Source organism: Mustela lutreola, chromosome X (genome assembly GCF_030435805.1).
Source record: "Mustela lutreola isolate mMusLut2 chromosome X, mMusLut2.pri, whole genome shotgun sequence".
NCBI classification, from domain to species: domain Eukaryota; kingdom Metazoa; phylum Chordata; class Mammalia; order Carnivora; family Mustelidae; genus Mustela; species Mustela lutreola.
Window position 1 is genome coordinate 117853707 of NC_081308.1, and position 12437 is coordinate 117866143.

General features: G+C 46.5%; 1 protein-coding gene across 1 annotated transcript; it reads left to right on the top strand.

The window, feature by feature from the left end:
• Positions 1 to 244: 244 nt before the first annotated feature.
• Positions 245 to 12401, top strand: CD40LG (CD40 ligand). Its single transcript, XM_059158052.1, has 5 exons — positions 245 to 864; positions 2694 to 2825; positions 6630 to 6684; positions 8504 to 8566; positions 11293 to 12401. Exons 1-5 carry the CDS (start codon positions 709 to 711, stop codon positions 11667 to 11669), a joined length of 783 nt encoding a protein of 260 aa, XP_059014035.1. The 5' UTR covers positions 245 to 708; the 3' UTR covers positions 11670 to 12401.
• The last annotated feature ends 36 nt before the right edge of the window (positions 12402 to 12437 follow it).

The following is a 12437-nucleotide window of genomic DNA, read 5'->3' on the forward strand; positions in this document are numbered from 1 at the left end:
ACCTTGATCCCGGAGTTTGGGAACCATTTCCTTCAAGACCCTACTCCTCCTGGCCCTTGAGGAATTTATTTTTTCTTGAATTACCAGTCCAGCTAAAATTTTAAAAAATAACTGTCAGCACTCCTTTTTGCTTCGTGCCACGTAGACTTGAAAAGTTGCTGGGATTTCATTGGGTTTGAAGATGAAAGAAGTCTCGAGAAGCAATAAGCCAGGGGTATACCAGTCATAAAATCAATCCAAACTTTTGTTGACATTTGTTTCTTTCCCCGTATGCCAGGTTCCCAGTTTGTATTAGTAAGACTGAAATTGAAATAAGTCTGTTGCTGGTGGACACATTTGTCACTTTCCTTGAAACTGGTGAACCCAGAAAGTTAGCGATAGGAAAATACTGCCATTGTCTGTTAAGAAGTCTATGACATTTCAAGGCAAGAATGAATGTATGGAAGAAGAGACTTGTTTCTTCTTTACTAACAAAAGGGAAAGCCTGGAAGTGAATGATATGGGTATAATTTAAAAAAAAAAAAAAAAAACCTTTACGTAACTTTTTAGCTGGGAGAGAAGACTACGAAGCACATTTTCCAGGAAGTGTGGGCTGTAACGATTGTGCGCTCTTAACTAATCCTGAGTAAGGTGGCCACTTTGACAGTGTTCTCATGCTGCCCCTGCCACCTTCTCGGTCTGAAGATATCATTTCAACTCTAACACAGCATGATCGAAACATATAGCCAAACTGCTCCCCGATCTGTGGCCACCGGACCACCCGTCAGTATGAAAATTTTTATGTATTTACTTACTGGTTTTCTCATCACCCAGATGATTGGGTCAGCACTTTTTGCTGTGTATCTTCACAGAAGACTGGACAAGGTAAGCTGAACCAGGTGCCCTGGTTAACTCAAGCGGGGGGTCCTTATTGATTTGTGGGTTGAATGGTTTTAGGTCTGCCCAGATGATGGACCGTGGTGGGAACCCATATAGCTGAAATGGTCTCACGGCATTATGTTTGTCATCTAGTTCGTAAGGTCTTCTCTTCTTGTCTCTGGTTGAGAGCTTGGGTTCTGGAATCAGACTGGGTGGGTTCAAATCTTGACTCTGCCCCCTCTTAGCTCTGCAATCCTGGGCAAGTTATTTTATCTTTGCGTGCCTCAGTTTCCACATCTTAGAAACGGGGAAGATAATAGTACCCACCTCGTAGATTAAATGAATTTAGCCTTGTAGCCAGCTTAGACCAGAACCAGTGGAGAGGGAGCACTAGGTGGGCATTAGCTATAATTATTTGCTAAAGTCTTGCTTAAAAAGTAAACTTGTTTTTCTGATGGAGACACCTTTTTTTTTTCTTTAAATTGTTAACTAAAGAAGGAGAGTAGGAATTTGATCTGAAACTTCCTAGTGTTTCAGATTAGCACAGACATGGATAAGTCTGGAATTTACAGTCTTAGAGTACAAGTCGCATTGTCTCTATCCCTCTTCAAACACTGACTGTTGCAAGCTGCTCCATTTCCCTCTGAGATGTTTTACACGCTTAAGTGGCTGGACTTATACAGGAACAAAACAGTAGAGTAACTTAGGAGGTAGCTGGGTGTTGTCAGGAGAAAATAACTGTTAGGATTCATCCCATTTCAGTGTGTTTACCCACTTCCACTGAGCGGCATTATTGGCTGTACAAAAGAACATCATTCATACATGAAAAGGAGAGATTTGACGAATTATTTGGCTGTTGGTATACATCTGGGTAAAGGGGTTGTCGATGCACAGCATCTGGAGACTGCATTTTCCCAGGGATGTTTCGATGCCGTCTGTTGGGATCCCATGCTAGAATTAGCACCATTATTTTCATCAGGATAAGGAGGGGCAGTGAAGGTTGAGGCAATGCACTGGGCTACTCAGATTTGTAGTTGAGTAAAGAGCAGGATTCAGGGTCTGGTTGTTGGCTTGTGTTTGGCCTGGTAGGCTCTGTCAATCAAATGATACCAAGCCTCTATGGGGAGAAGCAGCGACCACGTCTCCCAAAGCCTTGAGGTGTGTTCTTAGGGACAGTGGAAGCCGCTGGCTAAGTAGCTTTTGTTTTGAATCTAAAAATTTCATTTTAAAACAAGAAAACGGCCCCAAATCAGTTTATTACACAAGTGAATTCCATACATTTAACTCGTTAACTTTGGGAATGAAAGATGGTTTCCTTAAAAATGCAAATGTTTTCCACAAATACTAAAGCTAAAAAGAGAGAGATGTAATTAGAACTCAACTTAATTGACACACACTGCAAATTAACTGCTTTTTATAAAACACTGCAGCACCAGCTAAAGTGAACTAGGCAAATGAGCTCAGTGGAAAACGAATTTATACACTGGGTTCACAATGACCGATCCTTACAGAGCAATGAGGAGTACGACCATTCTCGAACATTGCCGCTATCATACGTGGACGAAATGTACATTTCATAATAAAATTTTGTTAGAATAGCTGTGATTTCTACCTAGAGTTTTGGGTAGTAGGACATTTTAATTGCTGGCTTTTGTTGATTTTTTTAATGGCTGATACCAAATAACAATAATCCAGTATAATAACTTTTATTCCGCATTTATATCTGCAAAATCCTCCTTCTGTTATTGATGCCATGGAAGTGATTGTGGAGGGAGACATTATCAGCCACCTTCTCCAGAGTTATGTTTCTCACGTCCCTGTTATTTCACAAATAGATAGAAGATGAAAGGAATCTTTACGAAGATTTTGTATTCATGAAAACGTTACAGAAATGCAACAAAGGAGAGGGGTCCTTGTCCTTACTGAACTGTGAGGAAATTAAAAGCCGGTTTGAAGCCTTTCTCAAGGTAAGGAGCTCAGCTGTTGATTAAAGGGCTGTTATTGCTTTTGCTGGTCGGGAAATAAACGCTGACAACATAGACATTTTGTAGACATACGTACATATGTGCGTACATACACACATGGGTATATGTATCCAATTAAAAAAAAGGAAAAATGAAGCCAAAATCCTACGTGAAAGGGAAAGGAAAACTGGAAGTGTGCACATTCATAAGAATGTTCTCGAGAGGAACAAAAGGAGTCTCTCTTGGGGATACTACCCTGTGAACATTTATGAAGCACACCGAGTTTGGCTCTTGGTATTTTCTTACCTTTCCATCCAAACCTTGCTGCCTTGTCCCTACGGACCCATGGTCGGTCCCCATTTCCCAGGGGAGCGAGGATCACCGGATGGCCCCAGGGTCAAGCCCTGACTTTACTGAGGGCAGTAAGGATTCCTGAAGGCTGGGGAACAAACACTTCCCTCATGACAGAATTTCAAGTGCCATGAAAGTGAGATCTTTCCCTTTTCTTGTGAGGAGAGCTATGGGGAAAGGGGGCTGGACTTTCTCTGTGCTGCTCAAACCAGACCCCACGAAACACCACTTGCTCATGAAGTCAGTCCAGTGTAGGACTGCTGGCCAAGCCCTGAGGCAGACAGAGGCCCCAGCAAGGAGTCCCTGTAGTCACCGGGGCCGGTAATAGGTAGAGCAAACAAGCCTTAGAGGATTAACTGAGGATGCACTTACGACATGAATTCCATCATCATGTACAAGGAGTCTAGAATGTTCTTTCTCCTGAAGCAGAATATCAAACTGCCTTTCTGCTTGTTTCCCCTCTCAGAACACTGAGTAGAGGGGCGCCTGGGTGGCTCAGTGGGTTAAGCCGCTGCCTTCGGCTCATGTCATGATCCCAGGGTACTGGGATCGAGCCCCGCATCGGGCTCTCTGCTAAGCGGGGAGCCTGCTTCCTCCTCTCTCTCTGCCTGCTTGTGATCTCTCTCTGTCAAATAAATAAATAAAATCTTTAAAAAAAAAAAAAAAAAAAAAAAAAAACACTGAGTAGAATCCCCCGGGCCCTCAGCTCACTTTGGGGTCATCAGTAAGAGGCAGCTCTCCACATTGAAGGCAGCAGCTCTGTGCCAAGCTATGGGGTGTCGAGGGTAATCTGGATAAACCAACAGCAGTTATTTCTCCCATATAAATAATCTATCATTTAACCCAGGAGTAAAGGACTTAAGATCTTATTTCTGAGTTTATTCTTGTCCTCCAACGGTAAAGACGCTAATAACCTCTTCCTGGGTCCCCTAACGGGAATCAGAAGGCAGCCCAAATCTGCTGTTGGCTTTCACATTCTTTACACTAATCTAGGTTTTAGATGAAGACTCCTCTTCATTGGCCAACTCACTGGAAATGAGTTGAGCTTCTCTGGTTGTCCGAGGACTCTGGCCAGTACCATAGGGTACTTGGAGGGGTTACAAATTTAAATATGAAGAAAGCTACATTCAGAATAGCAGTTAATAATTCAAATATTTATTAGATATTTAACGTGCTCAGTCTTACGACCTCGGGCAAATGGCTTCCCCTCTCCGGGCCCGTTTTCTCATCTATAAATGAGAGAACTCTGTCTTACTGACAGTCTTATCATTCAATGGCCAGTTTCCAATGGTTCTATTTCAGGTCAGACATATAAAACTTCCCAAATCAGCTACCCAGGATAGGAGCAAGGGCTCCTTGGGCTTGCCTCTCTGCTTTATGCTTGAATGAGCAAAGTGACAGCTCCCAAGTTTCATATTCTAGAAAGGCATACCTTCTTAAACATGTCAACCAGGGCTCCTGACGTAAGGCAGAGGAAGCCCCTCACCTCTACTGCTCCCCAGGGCGGGATCCTAATGAGTGCCACGTGTCACAGAGTCCTCCCGTGAAGACTGACTGACCCCCTTTCCAATATCCGTTCTCCCAAATTTCTCATTCTAAACCATATTTTGGGCTTTTTAAAAAAATCCAACTGGTCACCTGTAGAATAACCCCAAAGTGGATTTTAGTATTCTCAGCGAGTGTTAGCAGGCTTTCTTTCTGGGCTTCACTGTCTGACTGGGCCAGAACAACCAAAAGGTTTGAATTTGGGGGTTCCAAATCGTAGGTCTTGAAGGGGTCTTAGAAGTCACCAGATCCAATGATCAACCCAGGGCCTCTGTCTTCTCTCCACGGTCCCTATCAAGTGGTCATCAAGGTCTGTTTGCACAGCTCTAGCGACGCCATCCCACTAGACTAGTCAGTTTCAGGCTTGTCTGCCCCCTCAAGGACTGAGATGTCTTTGATGGGGGTCGACGCATTTCCTTTTGAAGGTAGAGGCCAACCCATCCATACCTGCCCACGTAGACTCCCCAGTAAGAAAGAAATCACTAATCTGAGATTTTCTGAACGTCAACTTTGAAAAGTCTTTCAGTCGAGGTGGGGAGTGAGGAAGGGAGGGAAAAAAAAGGCTCTGGGGAAGTGTGGCTGAGGGCAAGCTTGCAGGAAGACAGGGCTGGGCACATAAAAGACAAACTTTGCTGACTTCATGTTTTCATTTTGGCCAAACCCTGACACCAGCACAACCACGTAGCTGAAAAGTATCTCAACCTCGATCATCACACTCCATTTTTGAGGAGACACTAAATACTCATTTGTTTACTGGGTGTCTCACAAACATCTTCCTGTCGCCGCACTTTCTCAGCTCAAGTGGAAACTTGAAGGCCTGTGGCCCCTGTGGCATTTCGAGGCTCCCTGGTGGGGCTCCGAGACTTACACCCTCATATTTGGCAACCAAGCTGAGCCTCCCCCGGGGCTCTCAACAGTCCCGACACTAATTCCATCTGGGGAAGGACGGAAAGGGGGGGGGGGGTTGTAGAAAACTTGGAGTCCAGGAATGGGAAAGCGGGTAAGACTTTGATTATCAGAAGGGAAAATACTACTGTGCTTGGCCCTTGTATTTAGAGTCCAAAGTGATGGCGTGAGCTAGGTCGACCTCTGAACGTGATCTCAGAGTTCCTGCTCTTGGCTTCAGCCTCAGACTCCTTGCATGACCTTGCGTGATCTTCAAAATGGCAGCCGAATCCCTGACTCCCTTCCTGCTTGTGCCGATGGCCGTGCCTGTGAACTTCCCTGGTTGCTAAGTGTAAAGAAACCACTTAGGGAGTGTTGCATTTGCCTTTGAACACCAGCATCATCGGGAGACTACCTGGGTTTCCTATATGCTGATTATTCTAAATATATACAGGCCACACAAGGCAGCCAACTGCAAGAGAATCTCCCTCATCTCGTGGACAGGGACAAGACAATAAAAAATGCCTGAAGGTCTGTTTGTAGTCTGGAATTTCTTCCCAAGATCAAACGTACTATTACCCTTTCCTAAGAGATTTCAGACCAATTTTATTCTAATAGATACATCCCCTGCTTTATGTTTAATAATATTCCATATACCGGTTCCAAGGTAGAAACATCTCCCCATTCAGCATTATCTGTCAATACCCATCAAAGGCAGGGAGGCTGGGGTCATAGGAAGGGTCAGCATCACAGCCTCCAGTCTGGGGAGAGCCCTGCAGTGCAGATAATAGGGCCCTGATCTTGCCTCCAGGCTCACCCCTTGGGCTTTCTGGGCTGTCAGCTCATCTGTCAGTGCCATGGGTTCCCAATCGCTATGATGGAATTAATGACAGGATCTAAGTCCATATGATAATCCTCCCCAGGAACAGGCACTAGAGTCATGACAGATGCCAAATGAATGATACCTCCAAAACCCCACACCAGGTTTCCTGTCAAAATGACCTTTAGCACTGATTCTCATTTTAGGACATAATGCTAAACAAAGAAGCGAAGCAAGAAAAAAGCGTTGCGATGCAAAAAGGTAGGTTGCTATTTATCCATTTTTGTGAGCACTTAACACCTAAAGGAAGCTTTGGGCTGATCATGCTGAACAACCCCGTTGTTAGAATTAGGGAACTTGGAGTCCTGGAAATAAAACAGGACTACAATGGCCAGATTGACACCTTCTCTAGCACCTGTGATTTGGAAAGGCTTAGTATGGACCCATGTATGGGGAAGGCTGTGTTCCTTTGAGGCTGACAGTACCAAGTATGAAGAAATGTCACTCTTTTCAATATCTTCTTCAAAGCACCATATGGCCTGGTGCCCCCCACAGAGGATAAGATGACAAGAAAGTCATCGCTGGCATTCATTGCTCAATGATAATAGTTTTTGGCTGAGAACCATGCCAGCAGAGGATCTGAGATCAAGGAATGGTTCTATGTGACAATGTTCCATTCTTTGCCCCGTTCTTGATGTCAGAACATGTCAAACATCTCAGGGTTGGATGGGATCTTGACTGGAAGGCAAGGTTCTCAAACGCAGTGCCACCCATAGAGCACAAATCTTCACAACCATCCGGTTTCCAATCCAACATGCCTGGGCACCTCCTAGCCCATTAGTCATCCTGGTCCAACTTTGAACGATTCTAGTAATTATAGTAAGATTACTAGACTACTCAGAGAGAAGTCTTCCCTCCTCTGGAGTTGAAGTTTATTCCTAAAATCTCCACTCACTGGACCCAGTCCTGCTCTTCGGGGCCATACTAAGTAAAGTAGAATTCTTCTAGATAGCAGCTGTCCAGATGTTGAAAATAGCCATCATGGCCGCTGAGCCTTTTCTTCTCCAGGCTAAACCTCCCCAGTGTCTTCCACTGTGCATCCCATGACGCTTTCTGGGGTTTTTCGTCTTCTATTCCTCTTAAAATTCAGCACCCCAAACACAATAACAATGCCTGGAGTAGCAGATGAGTGTTATTCACAATGTCCATGAAAATGATGTATGGCTTGTGCAAACTAATACACACAAAGAAATATATACATACAGAGATACAGATATCATTTTTGGAGGCCAGGAGCATACTCAGAGCTCGCTTTAACTGTTGCTCTGGATACAAAGGTCATCCTATCTCCAGGACGTTTTCGTCTTCAGATTGTAAGATATGCTGAATGGTGCCATGTTGTCTGTGACTTACAGTGAAATATGAGGAAATGGGTGCACGTGGGTGTTGCCTAGCCATCTTCAGGAAAAGGATCAACTCAACACAACTGGTTATCTAGGTCATGCGATTTGATTCAATATTTATAGGGCACCTGCCAAGTGTCTGACAGCAAGCTCATTCCTGGGGTGGGGGGGACCTTCCACACAGTCTCTGAACACAGAGTATCAGCACATCTAATTAAAGAGCAAGGCTTTTACATGAGAAACAACCCAAGCTAGGCACAGTAGTTTGGCCAGTTGCTTGACCACATCAGATGCTGTTGGCATCATATAGGGAAGTGTGCTGACATCACCTTGGGGCTCAGTGGGACTCCCAATGGATGGGAGCTGTTTCTGATGGCAAGATTCAAAGTGTGTTTCACGAAGACCCAGAGTGTTAGCCTGTGTCAATCTAGGTAAAGTGGAGTTGGGTACTGAACGCCCATTAGAAGAATGGGGTCAGTGCAAATAGCCAATTCGGTTGTTCAGATTCTAGAAACCAGCTTTCCCCGGGGACAGGGATTTCGGACCGTTGCGCTTTTCCTGTTGTGTAACCTACTTAAGCCGGGTCTCTGTGACAGAGCTGTAGAACTAGACCAGATCGTTCTGTGGGCAGTGTTGTGTTGCTTTGGCCTGACAGTTGGCTTTTGGTTTCATTCCAGGTGATCAGGATCCTCAAATTGCAGCCCATGTCATAAGTGAGGCCAGTAGTAACACAGCGTCTGGTAAGTCGAAAGCATCTGAGCTGGTCACCCCGGCAGGAAGGCTGAGATGCAGAAGCAGGGCGGCCTAATGATCAGGCTCCTCTCTTCCTCTGGGGCCCAATTTACCAACCCACCCCTACACCTCTCATAGGCTGAGCTTTGTCTTCAAAGCGAGCTCAGAGGCACAGATGGGACTTGAAGGGACAAAAGGAGATGGGAAGCAATCCCGATGTTCTCATTACGTTCTTGCCCAATGGCCGATTCTAAATGATGAATTGCTGGGTGGAGGGACCATTATTCTGAGAACACAGAAGAGATGGCAGGTAGTGACCTCCTGGCTGGGAGCATTCCTCATGCTAACCCCTCTTCGCTGTGTGTAAATGGGCCTCAGGGGGTACTTCCTGCCATCTGTCAATCCCTGTATGATTAACCCCAGCCTCGCGGGGGCCAACCTCAGGGAAATTAAAGGTAAAATCATTCTGCAAAGATCAATAGGCTCCAGGACGTTAGATTTTCCAATGAAGTAACAACAGACAACATACTGTCATCTTTTCAACTCTGAACGAGTTTATTTCCATATACGTTCTGCCATCATTCTAGCTCTTAGATCTTTTTTCCCAAACCTGTACCTTGAGAGAGTTGGTGCCCGAGAATGCGTCGCATCTGATAAATGGATGGAAACACGCCCGCAAGCACAAAACCCCCCTTGTTAGATAAATGCAGTCTGAGGGCATCAGAGCAGTCTTGGAAAAACTTAGCACAGTGCTCCAGAAAGGAGTTCTAAACTGTGTGTGTGTGTGTATGTGTGTGTGTGTATAAGAGAGTGAAACACACACACAACGAGAGAGATAGACAGAGACAGAGACAGAGAGAAGAGGAGAGACATACCCCCTCATCTCCGAGGCAGCTTGGGCTTCTCACGGGGCGTAACACATACGTGGTTGTCACGGATGGTGATACGGAAGGAAGAGCACTGGATAGGAAGTCTTTGAACTGAGATTCTGGAACCATGAATTACCACTTGCTAGGTGACCGTGGGCAAGTCCCTTTGCTGCCGTGTCACGCTTGACTTACTTCCGAGGGTGGCTCTCAGCGTCCAGTCAGCTAATGTGGAAGAAGGTTATGTTATCACGGGTCAGACAAATGTAAGGTACTATTACTTAGCTTCCTTTATGGTAGTTTGGATGTCAGAAGAGTCACAGAAAGCCCTTAGTTAATACCATATTTAATAATCCTGCCAGGTAGCCGTTCTCAGAAAATACAGTTATGGGAGAACGTTCCAGCTGGGGTGGTGTGGCCAGGGTGGCAGTCCGCATGACACTTGCATACGCAGATTGCATGACAGCAACAGATACACCACTTAGAAGAGTAGCTTTCTGCCGGGGTTTAGCCACCAGCAAGGAAACCCTTGCCCTTGGGTAGATTTCATGGTGCTCAGATTCTGCCAAAGTGCCCAAGATCGATATGATCCCAGCATATTTCAGTCTGCCTCACAGGAGGTCTGAAGGGGATAAGGTGTGAAGACTAAAAGATTCCTCACCGCCCCATCCCCCGACCCAGTCGCAATGGCCCCACTCCTGGCTGGTCACGCTGCCACAAGCTTGACCTGCATCCCACAGCAAGGACAAAGATTAGGTAAGGACTTACGAAGATAACCCTAGTGGACTAAAAGACAGAGAACCTCCCCTTGGCTTCTCAAATGGTCTGCAAGTGAAATCATCATAAGGAAGTGTCATTTCTGGAGTGGTCCGGAGGGCCAAGAAATGTTAGAGGTTTCAGGATGCCTTTCCTGTTGCTAAAGGATGAGTCTCAACAGCTTGACTCTCACACCGTGCCCGATGGCCAAGTAGGAATTTTAGAAAACGGCTCAAGGAAGCAAATGATCGATACTTTCACTTCTGCCCAACCCCCACACCCAGCAGTCTAGCTCGCTGTGGGAGCTGAGATTTGAAATCGGGTGCACACACTACCTTTGAACCCACTCAACATCTCCGCCGAGAAAATGGCAGACCGTTGGTGGGTACTCAAGTTTAGCCACAAGAACACAGGTACTTTCAAGTTGGTAGCGCCCACTACAATGGAAGATCAAAACACACAGTGAAATGACAGGTTCATTTTCATACTTCCTTGCCTAATTTTAGTCCTTGCTGTGGGAGGCAGGTCGGGTTTGCGACAGCATGAGCAGGTAGGAAGAAATGGGGTCTTTCCTTTTGTCAGCTGAGGCTGAGCTACACAGCCGGGCAAGTCTTTGACTTTGTAAAATCCAAGGCTGATGAGATAACAGTGTTCATATTAGCAAGGATTTTGTCCGAATGTCTTGTAGGTGTGTGTAGTTTAGGACGTGCAATTTTAAAATGCGCATCTGAAGTTCAAGGGTAAATTGGCTTTAAATGCTTTAAAAGGAAGAAGGAAACTCACTGCGCCCGGTTGCTCTCTTTAATCTTCAAAACAAGTCTCTGAGAGACACTGTAATACTAGCCCCGTGTTACAGATGAGGAAATAAAAGCTCAGGGAGATTAAGTGTCTGGGCGTGAGCGTGACTAAAGTCTGGGTGGGAACTCAGCTCCATCGACTGTGAAGCCCCCGCCGATCGGTCAGAGACTGAGGGCGGGAGGGCTCCGTAAGCATCCCTGGCAGCCCCGGCTTCCGTGTGTATGGGAAGCCAGGATGGAACATTGAACTCTGTTCTGGTGGAGTGGGAACCATGCACGCTTCGCCTCACCATGCGTGCCCCCTGTCTGTTGCAGTTCTGCAGTGGGCCCCGAAAGGATACTACACCCTAAGCAGCAACCTGGTAACCCTCGAAAACGGGAAACAGCTGGCCGTGAAAAGACAAGGACTCTATTACATCTACGCCCAAGTCACCTTCTGCTCCAATCGGGACACTTCGAGTCAAGCTCCGTTTGTAGCCAGCCTCTGCCTGAATTCCCCAAGCGGATCGGAGCGGGTCTTGCTCAGGGCTGCAAACGCCCGCAGCTCCTCCAAGCCTTGTGGGCAGCAGTCCGTCCACTTGGGGGGCGTATTTGAATTACATCCCGGTGCTTCGGTGTTCGTCAACGTGACTGATCCAAGCCAAGTGAGCCACGGGACAGGCTTCACGTCTTTTGGCTTACTCAAACTCTGAGCGGTGGCCCCTCGCGGGCTGCCAAACAGCAAAGCAGTTAAGACCACCCCCCTGTTGAACTGCCTATTTATAACCCTAGGATCCTCCTCGTGGAGAGCTATTTATTATACACCCCCAGGCAGGTAGGGCTGCGGTGAGGGAACGCCGGGGCCGCTGAAGCCCCAGCAGGCCCCGTTCCCTAAGGTTTCTGTTCTGGAAACAGCGGCCCCACGCATGCAGACACCCAGGGAGTCCCGTGAAAAGACGAGACCATTCCGCGCAGACTGAATTCTGAGTAAATGGCAGATCATGAGTCAAGTTTCATTTCGTTTCTTTGCATGCAGTGTCTTTCAGCGGATAATGCATTTGATTTTCCAGTGAAGATGCAGAAGGGCCACGGGGAGCCTCAGCTCGCGGTCAGTCCTGGTTGAGCCCGGGTCCCCGTGGCCCCGATGGAGGGGGCAGGCTCTAGAAAGTCTGGTGCAGCAGAGAACTGGAAAACCCTGCCCCCACCAGCCACCCCGACACTCAGGCTGTTGCTAATCCGTTATCTTATTTCAACCCTGTCCCGTCTCCACCACTGTAGGCGGGAGGAGGGAGCAGAGGCGGAGGCTCCGAGGCTGCCCACTCCTCCTGAAATGACTGTATTTAAAGGAAATCTCTCTTCTCTACCTGCAGTCTCCATTGTTTCCAGCGTGAACTTGGGATGATCTTGTTATTTATTTTTTGAATAATAAAGTGCCCTTAACGTTATTGTTGTCATCTAGCACCGAAAGCCCTGGGCCAGGT